Raw genomic sequence first — 17499 nt, 5'->3', positions numbered from 1 at the left:
TTGGGGACGCCCAGGGGCCTATTACTGGAACTTAAATTCCGTATGACAAAAATGGCAAATTAAAGTAAAAGTGAGGCAGCCCTTTAAATGCAATGTTTTATCAGTTTTATCAGGGCTTGCTGAGGGCAGCATCAGCACCCTGCATCGGCAACAGGGCCGGCTCAGCTGGTGAAGCCCAGGGGACATTTTGAAACACCTGTATCCAGAGCAACCAGAGTAGTGAATGGGGGGACAGCCGCCTGCAGTGCAGGATGCTTGGGTGATATTTTAGACCTCTGGGTGGACCTCCCTTTACATCAGGGGCAGCTCTGGGTAACAAATTATCCAAAGATGAGGGGGACATATATATTCATGTTACGGAGGTTCTCCTTTCTGTGTGGAAGAGTTTTACTAAAGGAAGTTGGAAGTCCTTTCTTCATTGGCTGTTTACGGAGCTTCCAGACATTTCTGTGTATTCAGTTAGTCTTATAGCATTCTGGGACTGAGTTAAGGAAAGTCTCTATTTTTTGAAAACTCAGGGAGTGAGAAGAGTCGCAACATTTTACCCAATTTTTCATATGATTTATAGAGTTTTCTCAAGGGTTCAAAGTTCAAATATTCAACCCAGACTTTCTGTTCTGCCCCTGGCATTCCTGAACCCACTGATACCAAGATAAGTGTGAGAGAGGGAAACTGCTGTAAAGCACAGACAAGCCACCTGCTGTCTGCCATCTCCTCTCTTTCTCTACCCCCTACCCAGGTCTGTACTGATCACACAGGCTTGAATTTTACCCTAACCCATTCTCCAGTGCCTCTCCTCACTGGATACCCCTCAGGTAGCTCACAAAATGGAGTCCCTCCTCTGGAGGGTGTTGTCAATGTCAAACACCCTCCCACCCTCAGCTCTCTCATCGGGTCCCGCCCCTGTTTGGATCCCACCCCTGCATCAGGTACCACCTCTGCATTGGGATCCAGCGCTTCCTTGCCTACTCCTGCTGCCCTACCCCCTCCAACTCAGCCCCTTGTGGATCCCACACTCTCAGAGCCGGAAGTGTGAGGGGCAGTAACTGGAAGGCCGCCATCTGGGTTCCAAAGGCCCACAACACCGGGCCTGGCCAGGCCAGTCACCCAAGGCCCCGCTCCTCTGCCAAAGACAAAGTTCCCTCTTCTGGAGAGGAGAGGGAAGGTTCATTCGACCTTCAGCATGAGCCTGAGGATTCTTGGCAGAGGATGCAGAAGCTGGCAGCTGAAGAGGGAGACTGGGAATTGGTAGCTAAAATACAAGCAGCACCGGTGCAGAACCAGAGGGGGGCTAACCCCTGATGGGAAGCTGTCACACACAGGAGATGAAAGACCTTTGTAATGCAGCGAAAGTCCATGGGAGGGTCTCACCATATTTTATTAATTTGTTAATTGCCGTCTTCGCTGCACATGTTATGGTGCCTCACGATCTGCATTATTTTATGCACATCCTATTTTCTCCTACTGAATTCATTCTGTGGGAAGGAATGGGAGAAAAAATTAATACAACAACAATTGACAGACTATGATGGAGAAGGCAGGCGGGCACACATAACACTAGAGATCTACCCAAGGAGGAAGATTTCATTAAAGCTGAGAATCAAGTAAGAGACCTTCCCAAGCTGCGTTAGCAGAGATAAAAGGTGATGCAAAGACAGGTCTCATGCAGACACCCAATGGAGAAACACCTACTCTACATTTCACAGACATTCTGCAGGGACCTGGGGAATCCATTCTATAATTTATTGACCGCCTTACACAAGCAATAGAGAAGCAAGTTGAACATCCAAAAGTCAGGAAGGTACTACTTCCTACCCTTGCTGAAACAAATCCTAACAACACCTGTAAAGACATTTTACCCTCTCTACCCCTCTTCCCAAAGCCAAACATTGCACAAATGGTCAAGGCATGCGCCCTTAAGGCATCCTAACACCTTTATGCCAGCCTAACTAAGGCTTCAAATCATGGTGTAGTAGAGGTGCTAGTAGCCTCTCAAGTTATTCCCTGACATACACATGAAAAAGAACCTGGCTTTAAGTGTAGGGAGATGGGGCATTTTCAACAGACTTGTAAAATACAGGCTATTACCAGGGACCTTCTAGGTGTCACAGCCACTGTCCTCACTGCCCCCTTGTCCACACGCTTGCCAACACCAACAAAACCGGTGGTCTACGGGAAACCCTACACAGATGTGGAAAGGCCCTGCATGATGACACCAAATGCGAGGCCGTCCCACCCTACTCACCCGTACATCCTTGAGAACCAGCACAGCGACCTTCTCAGATCCATCGGGAGAGCTCGAGCACTGCAGAAGAGAACTCGACAAAAGACAGCTCTGCCCTGGAACCCAAAGGCAGCTGGTAACAGCCATTACAATTCCAGTCCGCGATATTTGTGTTCACCATATTCCAACAGGCAAATACGGGCCTGAAGAACGGCGCAGAGACATTTTGATTTTAACCAACACCAGGGAAGAGATGGAGACACTCACTATACTACCTGAGATAGTCACCTTGATATCTTTGCAGGAGATAACTGTCCAGGCTCTATGCTTAGATCCTCCCCTTTTCATTCCAAAAGGAACAGTTATAGCCAGAGCCTACCTCCTACTGCACATGATCACCACACCAGCTGATCCAGTGGTGATGGGGGCACAGATTACGGGCCGAAATAGACCCGTTCTAAAGTGTGCTTTGTCGTGTAAAGGGAGAAAAAATGTCTTTCACGATTATTATATACAGGACCTGACATCATGATAATTTGCTGCTCTGATTGGCTAAAGGATGACCCCTGGTTTCAACTGCTGGGGTAATTTTAGCCATTGGGAGAGCCACTACCAACTTCTGGAGTCAAGACACCATCTGCATGGAAGATCCTGAGGGCACAGTTGCTACAGTAAGATCATTCATCACCTGGGCACCAATAACACTTTGGGGAAGAGACCTCTTGTCCCAGTGGAGGACAAGGCTAGAGATCCTATCAACACCTCAGGATTTCTAGACGGGGCCACTGAGCAGCGCCACCACCTTTCAGTTAACCTGGAAGACCAATGACCCCATATGGGTGGATCAGTGGCCCCTCCCAGGCAGAAAGTTAAAGACCCTGCAGTCCCTCTTGCAGGAGCAGCTGTCTGTGGGCCACATTGTACCATCTACTAGCCCCTGGAATGCACCTGTCCTTGTCCTACAAAATCCTGGCAAAGACAAGAGGCTGCTGCTGCAGGACCTTAGGAAAATCAATGAGGTCATTGAGGACATGGGTCCCCTCCAATCCGGCCTGCCCTCAGCCTCCATGATACCCCACGATTGATAGATGGTTGTTATAGAAATAAATGACTGCGTTTTTGACACCTCCTTGCATCCCAATGACAGATCCGTTTTGCATTTTACGTCCCTAAAACGACAAGCACCTTTACAGAGGTACCAGTGGACCGTATTTCCTCAAGGAATGAAGCAAAGCCCAACTATTTTTCAATGGCTTGGAGCCCAAATTCCCTCACCCATGTGGAAAAGATATCCTAATGCTATAATTTTTCATTACATGGGAGAAACATTAGTTTGAGAAGAGGCTCAAAACATTTTGGATGTTGCAGTACAAGATGTCATCATGGCAGTACAGGAGTAAGGTTTTGAGATTGCAGCAGATAAATTCCAAAAGACAGCCCCCTGGAAGTACCTCGGTCTAAAGACCACAGAGAGAACCATCACACCCCAAACACTGCAAATCAAGGGCAACCCAAAGACTTTGAGAGAACTCCACCAACTCTGTGGAAGCAGTTTTGGTGTCGTGGCATGAGAAGCCATTAAAGTGCCTCTGAATGTGCACTCAGGACACTTCCACTGCCATCTCAAAGGGAACACAAAGGACAGGCCTCTGCTTTCAGCACTGCTGAGCTCCGCACCCAGCAATGAAATCTCAGGAAGAGGCAGGAATTTTGTGCACCACGGAACCTGGCCTCTAACAAAAGGCATGAATCCCACAGCCCACATAACCCAATGCCTTGTATGTCTGTACCTTTTCCTTCTTCTCTCTTCTCTTGTGTCACTTTTCCCATTTTCTTTGTCTTGGAGCTTGGCTTCTCTCTCTTCTGTCTGCAGGTTCAGTCGCATGTGTGACCCTGCAGGAACAGCCTGACCTGCAAGCAAAAGTTACGCTGTTACGCTGTTTCAGAGCACTGCACTGCTCCAGCTTGGGGAGGAACTGGGAGCTGGAGACACATGCTCCTCCTTGGGAGAAGCTCCTGCCCATCCTGCACAATGAGGAGTGGGATATCCACCACTGACCCCCCTCCCATCCAGCAGCATCCCTAAAGTGCTGTGTCATAGGAAGGAGACCAGGACACCAGCTGGTTCATCATGGCCCGCTTTATTGAAAAAGTATCAAACACTTATACAGCAAATAATAAGCTTATGAATATTCTGTAAGCCAAGCAATCTATTGGTTAAACTATAGCATTAACTCATCCACATTCCTTTGAGACTACGTTCTCTATCTCTCCTGCCTCACTGTCCATTTCTTTATCATGTTTTGAGAGAATCAAGGACACATTATCTCACACCTGCAAGATTTGAAACTAACTATGGTCTTGTACTTTTCCATTCTCTGTCCTGCTACAGAAACAAAAAAGGCCTCTGCCTGTCTCTGCCCTAGTTAGGACATCTTTCCCAAATTAATTCGGCTGTGTCCCCTCTCCTCAAGCCACTCTTTGACAAAACTCTCCACAGCACCATACTGAGAGTGACCGGGTTCATACTGGAATCATACTGGGAGGGACTAGAAACATACTGGGAGTGCCTGGAACTATAGTAGGGGTGACTGGGAACACCTGGGACCATGCTGGGATCATGCTGGGATCATACTGGGTGTGACTGTGATGGTACTGGGATCATATTGAGTGCAACTGGAAGTGACTGGGAGCATCCTGGGGGTGACCGGGAGACACAGGGCCCATGCTGGGAGTGACCTGGGGGGAACTGGGGCAACTGGCTCAGCTGGGGCTCAGGGTTGCTCTCCCCCCAGGGCTGCCCTGGGTCCTGCTGCTACCCCTGGCCCACAGAGCTGAGGGACAGGGGACAGCCGAGGGACAGGGGACATGGACGGGGACAGCTGAGGGACGGGGACAGGGACAGCCGAAGGACAGGGGACAGCTGAGGGACAGGGGACAGCCGAGGGACAGGGCACAGACAGGGAACATGGCCTGGCCGAGGGACACTGAGCTCCAGCACTTTGGGCTGTTGCCATTGGGCACCCAGCACAGGCCCAGGGGCAGAATCCCCTCCAGGAACTGTTGTTTGCTTTGAGCTTTGCCCGGGAACATTCCCCAGGAGCCCCTGCAGTGGCTGCAGCCGGGCCGGGTGCCCGGGGCCACCAAAGCAACTCCGGCAGTGCCCTCCTGCCCCAGGCAGGGACAGAACAGCCAAGGAAAGGTTCGTGCTGGGCTCAAAGCAGGGACAGGGCACTCCCCTGGTGCTGCCACGGGCACAGCAGAGCCAGTCTGGGCAAAGGATTTGGATTGATGTCCCATGGAATCCCAGCAGGGATTATGTCTCATTGCACTGCTGGCATTGCATTGGTCATCCATTCAAATAATTTCCCCATGGAATTCCAGTGGCAGTGGGTTAGGGGGAAGATCCATCCATGGAATTCTTACCTGACTGGAATGAGAGTGAGATCTGGCCATGGAAATTCCATGGTAATTCCTTCATTCCCAAGTCCCCCATTCCTGAATCCCCCCATTCCCATAGGAATTTCCCTTCTGCTCCCACACCCACCTTTGTGCTCCAGAGCCACCCAACCCCATCTGATGTATTTCCACCCAGGTGTGTCCCAGGTAATGCTTCGTCTGCTCCACCATGATCCCTTTGGATTCCCAGCACCTCTGTCTGATCCAGGTGGCACCATCGGACACTGCAAAGCTCCTGGATCCCAGCTGGAAGGAGATGAAATCCCAGCCCTTGTAGCCATACTGGTGGCATCCATGGATGCTCCATTGGACAGGAGGTCACAGCTGGAAACCACTTGCAGCATGTGGAGACATGGGAAGGAGGATAGAACAGATCCATGGAGTTTTGTCCCAGCCCCAGGGCGCCCCTTGGATTCCCATCCCAGCCTCACAGTTCCCCCCCTATCTGCAGAGATCCCATCCCAGCCCCTCAGAGTCCTCCATTTCCACAGATCCCAGTCCAGCCCTGGCTCCTCCCAGTCCCCCCACTCTGGTTGTACCAGCCCCGTCTCCAGGGAACTGTCAGCCACGGGCCGGGTCCTGTCCTTGAGCCGGGGCTGGTTATCCCAATATCCCAGCTTTGGCTATCCCAATATCCCAGCCCTGGCTATCCCAATATCCCAGCCCTGTCCATGCCAATATCCCAGCCCTGGCAATCCCAGTGTCCCAGCTCTGGCTATCCCAATATCCCAGCCCTGGCTATCCCAATATCCCAGCTCAGCTCCTCCCACCATCCCTGCTTTCTGTGGCTCCATCCGGCCCCGCTTGCTGCCCCAGTGCTCCCAGGGGGTCCCATCCACATCCCCCACAATCAAGAACTGGGGACCCCCGGGCTGGGCTCCGACAGCGCCACTTCCAGGTACTGTAGGGAGGGGAGAATGGGGGGACACAGAGTTTTGGGGGAGCTGGGGGGCTGAAAGTGAGAGTTTGGGATCCAGGGGGGCCCAGAGGCCAAGGAAAAGGGGGACATGAAGAGCTGGCAGAGCTGGGAAGGAGGTTCAGGGGCTCGGAGTCAAGGAAAGGGGTGAAGGGACTGGGAGAGCTGGGACTGGGGAAACAGAAGAGGCTACAAAACCCCGACCAGAACAAAGCCAGCCACAGCTATTAAAATCTTACCACCATGTCCCCTCCCCCCAACACAACTAAAACCAAAAGCTCCTACATCCTACAACTCATACAAAATAACCCTACAACTAAACACAAAAAACCTCAAAAATCAACCATAAAACCAATCCTAACACAACCCAACCACAACTTCCACCACAAGTTACTGGTGGGACAGATGTTAACCCTTTCAATACTTCAATCATCCCTCAAGTAAAAGAAAAAACAAAATAGAAACATTAAAAAAACCCCATAAAGCTATCAAAGTCAGAAAGGAAGAAATAAATACCCAATAAAAAAGAAGAAAAAAATACCTTAATCTTGAAACTAAAATCCTCTTAAAATTTATAAAGAAAAACCTCTTTTTCTTTATAGCACATAAAACTATAAAAAAATTTAAATTTTCAAAATAATATCAAACAAAAACCTCCTTATTAAAATAAATTACAAAATAACTGCAATTTCATAAAAAGTTCAGGCAGAAAAAAAAGTAATCCTGTACCCACAAGAGAAGATCTGTATTTCCAGAGATAAAAATATTTTAAAAATTAAATAATAAAAACATTTACCTTTATACAACTCACCTTTAAAACAATACCTCATAAGTCGACAAGACCCATCAATAAGCTGTAAAAAAACTTGTAGCAATAAAAGAACTTCACAATAACAAAGTTCCCCAGACAACTGTCATCCATGACAAAATTAAGAACCACAAAAGAAATACTTTTTTCTCTTGTAAAAAAAACTCCTTAAACTTACAAGAAATACATGTCTCCCTAAAACTAAAAAAAGACAATTCCAGAAATAGTAAACTACTAGAAATTTTTAGTTTAGTTTCCTTACATTGTCAGGTTAAAAAAAATAGTTGTAAAGAAAAAAAAAAGTGTTCTAAAGAATTTAATTCTTACTACCTTTTTTTCATTTGCTTTTAATAAAATTTTCTTTATACCCTTTTAAAATTTTAAGCCTACTTTACCTTTCTCGTAATCCTATCTCATAACAAAATAAATACATAAATAATTACCGACTCTAAAACCAACCACACTCATCAATACATTAATTAAGAGATCTCAAGATTGGAAAAAATCTTACATTAACAAAGCAAAACCACTACAATGTCATGATAAACCATTTGCCAAAGTTTCTCTGATTTTCTAAAGTTGACAGTAAAGGCTGTTTGGTTGTTTGGAGCTCCTGAGAATCTCTTGCTGCTATTTCTCCAGTGAGCTCAACCAGAGGACACAAACAATTGTAATTCCTTTTAAATGTCTCCTTGAGAGAGTTGTTTGGGGAATGGCAGTCAGGGCTTGTCTGTCCTGCTTGGCAGAGCCCAGGCAGGGCTTTCCCAGCCACATTCCACACTCCATTTCCCAGCTGGAGCCGCTGGTGCCTCTGAGTTGTGCTGCCCCAGCCCCAGGGACGCTCTCCTTGTCTGCCCATTCCCCCACGGTCTCTGGGCAGGGATGGCCTCAGTGGGGGCTGCTGACATCCTCAGCAACTTGGAGGCTGCTGCTGAATTTTCCTGCTCCAGAGGCTTGTTCAGCCTTCAGCTCTTCAGTGCAGGAATTCAGTGTCCCAGGGCTCATTAACATTGAGAACACCTGAACAGGCCAAGCCTCTGGGAACAATTTGATTTTAATTTTCAAATCATTTGTGGTTAGGTAGATCTCAGTAGTGTATTCAAAGTGAATACATGATATTTTAAAAGACAGCAAGAAGAGATTTTTTAGATCCTGTTTAGCTTTTATTTCCTGTTAATTTATTGATATGTGCAGTCCCCAATTGACTGAATTCAGGTACCTCCTCATGCAGTTGGAATAGATATGAAAATCAAGACCCTTCATGGCTGACAATCAATCAGCCTCTGTCCCTTCCCCCACCCCATCATTTCCCCCATCCAAGCCCTGGCACTCAGAGCAGCCTTGTGCAAATCTGAGCTCCCTCCAGCCCAGGCTGCACCTGCAGCTTTCAGCTCCTTGGCTCCAACTCCCACCTGCTTTCCTTGGAGAAGGAGCTTCCCAAGACACAGAGGGATGTTCATTTCTTATCAGCCAACAAAGCCAAGGGAAGGCACAGCTCCATCAAATGCCAAAGTCATTTCTCTGCTGGATACTAAATCCTCTTTCCACAGCAGACAGTCTCAGAGCAATGGAAAACACCTTCTGTGTCCAACACAAATCCCAAGGTCCCCCCAAAGCCTTCCTGCCCTTATTCTGCCCAGATTTGCTCTTTACACACACGAGTCACACACTGCGGTCATGAGCTCCCTCCATGCCCAGAGGGAGGAAAAGAGAGAACGGGGACGAAGAGCTCCCCTGTGCAGAGCCAAGGTCCAAGTGCCCCTGCAGTGGGAACCACAACTCATCAGGTTTGTGTCCTTTGGGCTCAGGGACTGGTGACACTCAGAGGTACAGAAAGGTTTCTTGCCAACAAACACAACTTGAACATTTGAACAGTTTAACATCACAGCAAACAAGCAGTTCTCCGTGATGTGACAGCAGCATCTGACATGTCCACCATCCCCAAGGGATTTCTGTACAGGAACAGTTCTAGATAAAGACCTAAGAAAAGGCAGTTCTGTGATAGATATAAACACAATGAAGATGTTGATTATTGATATATTTATTTGCACTTCGGAATGATTAGGCAAATCCCTGAAGCTCAAAGCATGAAGCTAGTTAGTTGAGAGGCACTTGAATGACCAGAGACAATCTGGAGGAGGAAATCTGGGAGCAATGGGAAGAATAAAGATCCAGCTGGTCTAGTGAAGAGATGTCTTTAGACATGGCTATTTCAATAGGAGAGCTGGAAACCCCTAATGGAAAAGAGAGGTTTATATAATAGAATGAATACTGGTGATGCCAGTAGAAGGCAAGATCATTATTTCTTCTCCTGCCATCAGTACACCTCCAGAAAATCCCCGTTCCTGGTTGAAAAACTTTGCCATTTTTAAACAGTACTCAAATGACTCAGATAATAAAGATTCGCTTGCAAATGATGAAACTAGCAGTTATTAACACCTGTGCCCCTTCCAGGCAGACATCATCTGTGTGCCCATGAACAGGCAGTGCCACTTGTACCCTGAGGTGCCCAGATGGGATTGGATCTCTCTGAGAGCATCTGAGGGAGAGCAGAGCACCTTGCAAGCTGCAGGTCCCTGACAGCCCTGCAGGGCTCCTTGTCCCATCAACATCTTCTCTGCTCCACTCTGAAACAGGGCCCAGCATGGTGCCAGGATCATCAGAGAGCTGAGGTGTGTGCTGGAATTCAATGCCCTCCCCATCCCGCAGCAGCCCTGCATTTCCCTCCTGCAGCCTTGGTCTCCAGCACAGCCATGGAGACCTGCTGGGCAGCGTCTGCCAGCTCCGGCAGAGCCCGTGGCACCTGTGGGGTCGCACAGCCAGCCATGCCCTGGGCTCTGCCGGCCTCCGGGCCAGCAGAGAGGCAGCCAGGGCTGGCCATGGCCGGGAACAGGCCCTGAGCCCCACAGGAGGATGGAGCTGGGCCAAAGCCAAACTCAGCCCAGGCCAAAGCTGGGCTCAGCAGCCAGGGCTACCAATGCATGGGGACAGAGGCTGGCACTGGCAAATGTCCTGGGCCCCCTCCCTGCTCTGTCCGTGCCACCAAGGGTACAGAGCAGCCTCCTCTCTGGGCCACTTGCCTGTTTGCAATGCCTTGCACTGGCGCTGGCCCTGCCCCACAAGGCCTGGCCTGAGTCCTGCCCCTGCACGCTCAGCCAGGCTTGGATGGACACTGATGGTTTCTGGGCCAGGCTCTCTGAGCCCAGCCCAGCTCCCTGCAAGCTCTGCCAGCTGCCCTGAGCTCTGGGCAGCACCAAGGGCCTCTCCCCAGCCCAGCCCAGCCGGCTCTGGCCCCACAGCTCTGCTCAGGCCAGACTGCTCTGGGCACTGCCCCCACGGCCTCAGTCCCTGGCAAGGGCACAGCAGCAGCTGCAGCTGCCACAGGACTCAGCCCCAGCCATGGGGGAAGGTGCTTGGCCAAGGCCAAAGGAGGCTCCCTGGCTGCCCTGCTCCCCTCTGGCTGAGGTGCTGAGAGCTCTGCAGCCCCTGCTACCATCCCATCTGGCCAGGGCAGCACAAGAGCTCCGACCTTGGGGCCCTCAAGAGCTGCTCCTGCTCCAGGCCCAGGGCCCATGTCAAAGCTGGGGCAGCCACAAAGCTGTGCCCATTTCTGTTCATTGCTGCTCTGATGGGGATGGATCCTCAGCCACTTGGAGTTTGCTGATGAATTTTATTACTCCAGATATCTCTTCTTTCTTCGGCTGTTCAGTTCAAGAATTCAATGAAAAAGGCTCATAAGCAATAGTTCAAAACAGTCAAACAAGAAAAGCCCTTGGGAATAATTAAAGTTTCAAATTCTTCTGTGGTAAATTAGACAAATTTCAAAAGTGTATTCAAAGTGAATCTGCTATATTGAAAAAAAAAAAAAAAAAGCAGAGGGAATTGTTTTGACATTTATTCTTTCCTGTTCATAGACTGCTATCAGCAATGTCCAATTGATATTGACCCCCAGTACTTTCTAATCTAGTCTGAACAGATATGAAGATCAAGACCCTTCATGGCTGACAATCAATAACACTTTGTCCCCACTCCCTCCCCACCATTTCCCTCATAAAACCCCTGGCACTCCTATGGATCAGGAATGGTGTGGCCAGCAGGACCAGGACTGTGATTCTTCCCCTGTGCTCAGCACTGATTGGGCAGCAGCTCGAGTGCTGGGTCCAGTGCTGGGCCCTCAATTTAGGAAGAACATGGAGGGGCTGGAGCGTGTCCAGAGAGAGCCAACAAGGCTGATGACGGGTCTGGAGCACAAGTGATGTGAGAAGCAGCTGAGGGAGCTGGGGTTGTTTATCCTGGAGAAGAGGAGGCTCAGGAGAGACCTCATCACTCTCTACAACTCCCTGACAGGAGGGTGCCGCAAAGTGGGGGTCAGATTCCTTTCCCAGGGAATAGACAGGACAAGAGGACACAGCCTTCAGCTGCACAAGGGGACGTTTAGGCTGGGCATTAGGAAATAATCTCCTCACAAAGGGTGATTGGGCACTGGAATGGGCTGTCCAGAGAGATGTGTGAGTCACCAACCCTGGAAGCGTTTAAGGAAAGACTGGATGTGGCACTGAGTGCCATGGTCTGGGTGACAAGGTGGTGTTGGGTCCCAGGCTGGCCTTGATGCTCTCCAAGGTCTTTTCCAGCCTGGTTGATTCTCTGATGATTGTGACACTGCAGGGCCCTGGGGAAGCAAGGGGCCATAGTGACACTGCGGGGCCTGGTGGCACTAAGAGGACCATGGTGACACTGTGTACGCCATGGCAGCACAGAGCCAAGGGGCCATTGTGACACTGTGGGGCTGAATGGAAGCACGGAGTCCATTGTGACAGTCTGGGTCCTGCTGGAACCACAGAGGCCACTGTGAAATTGCAGGGCCTTGTGGAACCAAGGGGCCATTGTGCCACTGCAGAATCAAGGAGACCCTGGGGAGAGCCTGGGGACAATGGAATCAAGAGGACATTGCTCCATTGCAAGGACTCTGGGAACTAGGGGAACAACTGTGACACTGTGGTACCCCATGGAACCAAGGGTCTCTGGTGACACTGCAGGATCTTGTGTCACCAGGGTTCCATTGTGACACTGCAGCACCAAGGAATTCACTGTGGCACTCTGAGGCCTCATGGAACCAAGAGGCCACTGTGACCCTGCAGGGCCTTGTGGAACCATGCAGAGCATTGTGACAGAGCAGGACCTGGTGTCATGATGGGGCCATTGTGACACTGCAGGGCCCCATGGAACCAAGGGGCCAGTGCTGCTCCTCAGGGACTCCTGGAATGAAGGAAACATGTTTGAACACTGTGGTGGGCCTTGGGACCAAGAGGCCATTGTGACACTGTGGAACCAAGGAAAGCCTTGTTGCACTGCCAGACCTCATGGAACCAAGGATCCATTGTGACACTGTGGGGCCCAAGGATCCAAGAGACTTTGTGACATCAAGGGGTCCCATGGAACCAAAGGGACATTGTGACACTGAGAGGCCTCATGGAATCATGGAGACCATTCTGACACTCCAGGCCTCATGGATCTGCAGTGGCACCAATTTGTCTGGGAGTGTTGATCTGCTGGAGGGCTCTGCAGAGGGACCTGGACAGGCTGGATCCAGGGCCCAAATCCAACAAGGTGAGGTTTAACAAGTCCAAGTGCTGGGTCCTGCACTTTGGCCACAACAACCCCTGCAGCATTACAGGTTGGGGACAGAGTGGCTGGACAGCAGCCAGGCAGAAAGGGACCTGCAGGGAGTGATGGACAGCAGGCTGGACATGAGCCAGCAGTGTGCCCAGGTGGCCAAGAAGGCCAATGGTAGCTGGCCTAGATAAGGAATGGTGTGGCCAGCAGGAGCAGGGCAGGGATTCTTCCCCTGTGCTCAGCACGGGTTGCGCAGCACCTTGAGTGCTTTGTCCAGTTCTGGGCCCCCTCAGTTTAGGAAGAACATGGAGGGGCTGTAGTGTATCCAGAAAGGGCAACAAGACTGAGGAGGGGTCTGGAAAACAAGCCGTTTGAGAAGCGGCTGAGGGAGCTGGGGTTGTTTATCCCGGAGAAGAAGAGGCTCAGAGGAGACAAGGCATTGTCAGGGCACAGGTTGGACTTGATGATCTCCAAGGTCTTTTCCAACCTTGCTGATTCTGGGATTCTCTGAAACCAGCCTTGGAGCAGTTGCAGGATGAGCCCTGGGCCTCCTCTTCAGGAGCTCCAGCAGCAACTCAGGTCCCTGAGCTTCTCCTGCCATCCCCAAAGCCCATCCTGTCAGTCCTGCAGAGCCTCTGCAGCTCCTCCTCACTGCCCAGAACAGGGAGCCCCAGAGGCAGACACAGCAGCCCAGATGTGCCCCCCTGGCCTGGGGTGCCTCTGGCAAGGGAGCAGCACCAGGCACTGCAGGAGCCTGCAGACAATTCCTGCAGCACTTGTAGGATGATCCTGCTGCCCAAGGGACGTTCCCATGGTGCCAAGTCAGGAACTGCAATGGGGAGTGGGGCCAGAGAGGAAAGGGCAAACAGGGATGGGCTGTTTGCAGGGCAGGGAACAGGGCTGGGCAATAGGATGAAATTTGTATCAGGAGAAGTAAAGAAAGCAAAGGTGGCACAAAGGAAATGCTCAGGGCATTTTGGGGGTGGCTGCCAGGCAGCCCTGGCTCTGAGCAACAGCGTCTGCAGTGGGACAGGAAACACCCAGCTCTTGGGAACAAACTTTCTGGCTGACTGCAGAGGCCAGGACAAAGCTGAGTGGTTTCCCTGGTGTCCCCCAGCCCTTGCTGTCCCAGGGGCTGATGGCATTTGTGCTCCCTCTGGTTCATGTCCCCACACCAACAGCATGGGGGTGCTCCCCCTGCTCTGAGCAATGCAAACAGGGGCTGCTGAGGGAGTGTTGCCGTGTCTGTGCCTGGAAGGATGGGGCACCTGTGTGAGCTGGGGGAGAGGCCAGGGCTGCAGAGGGGGGATGTTGTTGGCAGCTCCATGAGGATGCTCTGGGACGCTGCCCTGGGCTGTCCAGCGCACTGGGAATGGATCAGCCCCTGCTCTGCTGCTCTTTCCCGTCTGCCCCAGGGCCCTTGCAGAGCCTCAGCCATGCTGTTTGCCCCCAGCCTGCCCACAGCCAGCCTGGGGCTGCTCACGGGGCTTTTCTGTGCTGAGCATTGGCCTGGGTGTGTTCTTGAGAGAGCCTGGGCAAGGAGCCTGGAGTCCCCAGTCCCTGGGCTGAGGCGTCAGCGCTGCCCCAGCAGTGCCCATGGCCTGTCCCTGCTGCAGCCCCGGCACTGCCACCCCAGGGCTGTGCCCGGCCCCGAGAGCACTCAGGCCCTACAGCAACACCAGGGCCACCAGGGCAGCGGGGCAGGGCCACGGCAGCAGCACTGGCAACACCAAATGCACAGCTGCTGGGCCAGCACTGATCTGCCCCCAGCTCTGCACACAGACATTGCTGCTGCAGCTCCAGAGAAGACAACAAAAGGGCATCTCTGCAGAAAACATTGCTAGGAAATCCTTTATTTCCTTTCAAGCATTGACCGTGCAGCCTCTCATTGACACCATCCGTGGTCAAAGAGGAGTTGGAGAGTAACAAAATGAGAAATGGCACAAACAATGACATTTCTTTGTGGAAAATATTTAAAAAGTAATACAAGGAAAACACCTCCAAACTGAGAACAACAAGAAGTATCAAAGATGACTTTTATTATAAGTGTTTTGCAGAAATTGGCCAGCAGTTCAGTGTTCCTGAAAGCATCCAGTCATCAGTCTCCAGACTGCAGCCTTGAGCTCCTGGTTCCTCAGGCTGTAGATGAGGGGGTTCAGGGCCGGCGGCACCACCGAGTACAGAACTGAAAGGGCCAGATCCAGGGATGGGGAGGAGATGGAGGGGGGCTTTAGGTAGGAAAAAAATGAGGTGCTGACGAACAAAGAGACCACAACCAGGTGAGGCAGGCAGGTGGAAAAGGCTTTGTGCCGTCCCTGCTCAGAGGGGATCCTCAGCACAGCCCTGAAGATCTCCACATAGGAGAAAACAATGAACACAAAACAACCAGATTCCAAACATGCACTTACTACAGTGAGCCCCAGTTTCCTGACATTTGAGTGGGAGCAGGAGAGCTTGAGGATCTGTGGGATTTCACAGAAGAACTGGCCCAGGGCATTGCCATGGCACAGGGGCAGGGAAAATATATTGGCTGTGTGCATGAGAGCAGTTAGAAAGGCACTGGCCCAGGCAGCTGCTGCCATGTGGGCACAAGCTCTGCTGCCCAGGAGGGTCCCGTAGTGCAGAGGTTGGCAGATGGACACGTAGCGGTCGTAGCACATGATGGTCAGGAGATAAAACTCTGTTGCAGCACAAAAAACAAAGAAAAACATCTGAGCAGCACATCCAGTGTAGGAGATGGTCCTGGTGTTCCAAAGGGAATTGTGCATGGCTTTGGGGACAGTGGTGCAGATGGAGCCCAGGTCCCTGAGGGCCAGGTTGAGCAGGAAGAAGAACATGGGTGTGTGCAGGTGGTGGCCGCAGGCTACGGCGCTGATGATGAGGCCGTTGCCCAGCAGGGCAGCCAGGGAGATGCCCAGCAAGAGGCAGAAGTGCAGGAGCTGCAGCTGCCGCGTGTCTGCCAATGCCAGCAGGAGGAAGTGGCTGATGGAGCTGCTGTTGGACATTTGCTGCCTCTGGACATGGGGCCCTGTTCATTAAGAACAGGATAGTGAAGAGTTAGACTTATTAGCAAAAACATTTCCCATACACCCTCCTCTGTAACACACAGACATGGTCTTCAGATTTTTGAGCTCTGAGTTTTCTTTATAAACTTCCCCTGCATCTCAACTGTTGCTGTTGGATATCGGAAACCCACAGAATTTTTACTGCACTCTGGTAGAATAGAGTGAGTTTCCTGAGGCAATATGATGAGTGGTGACTGAGGGGAGATGGTCTGTCACTTCATTTGGTTTGGAGTTTTTCTGGGCTTTCTCTTTTCTCAAATGGAGAATGTTCACACTCCCATGTTTTTCTTAAAAAGCCCCAGGTACTCAGAGCAGATGGATCCACATCAGCCCAGTTCCACATTTGTAGCCAAGTACTCACATTGCTTACTTCACCAACCCAGCAGCACTTTCAGTCTCAGAACACCTCTGCCTTTCCCCATCAATCCTATAACTCAGAGATGGTCTAGGACAGGTTTGCACCCTGGATTGAAGCTCCCAGCCTGGACTGAAATCTCAGGGAGAATTCCAAGTGTGCTTATGATGGCATTGGATTGAGGGAGATGCAGCTCCTTCCCTGGCTGCACTGACAGCACTGCCCAGAGCTGGGCACTGGGGACAGCGTCACCCTGAGCCAGCTGTGCCCCCTGCCAGAGCCCCCTGTGCCGGGCAGCTGCTCCCAGCCCTGTGCTCTGCAGAGGGAACTGGGCCCGGGGCTGCAGAGCTGCTCACGGCTCTGCTGCAGCTCTGCCTGCACAGGAGGGGCTGCAGGCCTTGGAGCCCTGGCCCTGAGGGCAGAGGCTTGGCTGGGGCACAGGAGGGAGGGGGCTTGTTCAGAGGGAGGGGCTGCACTGGAGGGGGTCCTATGGACATTTCTAATGTCTCCCTGCCACAACATTTCTGTGTTTTATTTTCTCTTATTGCCTGATTATCTCTCTGCTTCCTGGAGCTTTTCCCTCCTGCAGGTGTTTCCCTGTTCCTGATCTCTCCCTGCCAGTACTCAAAGACCCCAAATCTCTGTGCACTTTCCTTGGCCCTACAGAACTCTCCCTGTTTGCAGGGCACTGGCTGGGAGTAGGTTCTGTTTTCAGCTTGGAGAAAGGACAGCTCAGACTGAGCCTGATGGTTAAGAGCAAAGGTGATGCTGATGCTGTCCATGGGCAGAGTGGCTGAAACCAAATTAGGGATCTCCTGTGAACATTTTGATCACTAAAAGGAACAGTTTGGATGTCTCAGGCATTGACAAGATATTAACTAATAATTCATAATACCTGTAATATTTAACCCTCCCTTCCTGACATTCTCCAATAATAGAAAACTGAATAAAAAATATTAGGAAATATCCTATTTCCTATCAAAATCCTTTGCTGGTAAATATTCTATGACTGATCAGAAACCCTCAGCATGTCAGAGCTTCATGAGCATTTCACCTCCC

General features: G+C 51.0%; 1 protein-coding gene and 1 pseudogene across 1 annotated transcript; both read right to left on the bottom strand.

Moving 5' to 3' along the window:
• Positions 1–3385: 3385 nt before the first annotated feature.
• LOC141731655 (class I histocompatibility antigen, F10 alpha chain-like) lies at positions 3386–7032 on the bottom strand (annotated as a pseudogene).
• An 8060-nt stretch (positions 7033–15092) lies between these two features.
• Positions 15093–16046, bottom strand: LOC141731614 (olfactory receptor 14J1-like). Its single transcript, XM_074558025.1, has one exon. The coding sequence runs from the start codon at positions 16023–16025 to the stop codon at positions 15093–15095; it is 933 nt and encodes a 310-aa protein (XP_074414126.1). The 5' UTR covers positions 16026–16046.
• Between the last annotated feature and the right edge of the window lie 1453 nt (positions 16047–17499).

The sequence above is a fragment of the Zonotrichia albicollis genome, chromosome 24 (genome assembly GCF_047830755.1).
Source record: "Zonotrichia albicollis isolate bZonAlb1 chromosome 24, bZonAlb1.hap1, whole genome shotgun sequence".
Classification (NCBI taxonomy): domain Eukaryota; kingdom Metazoa; phylum Chordata; class Aves; order Passeriformes; family Passerellidae; genus Zonotrichia; species Zonotrichia albicollis.
This window is presented reverse-complemented; position numbering and strand designations above follow the sequence as displayed.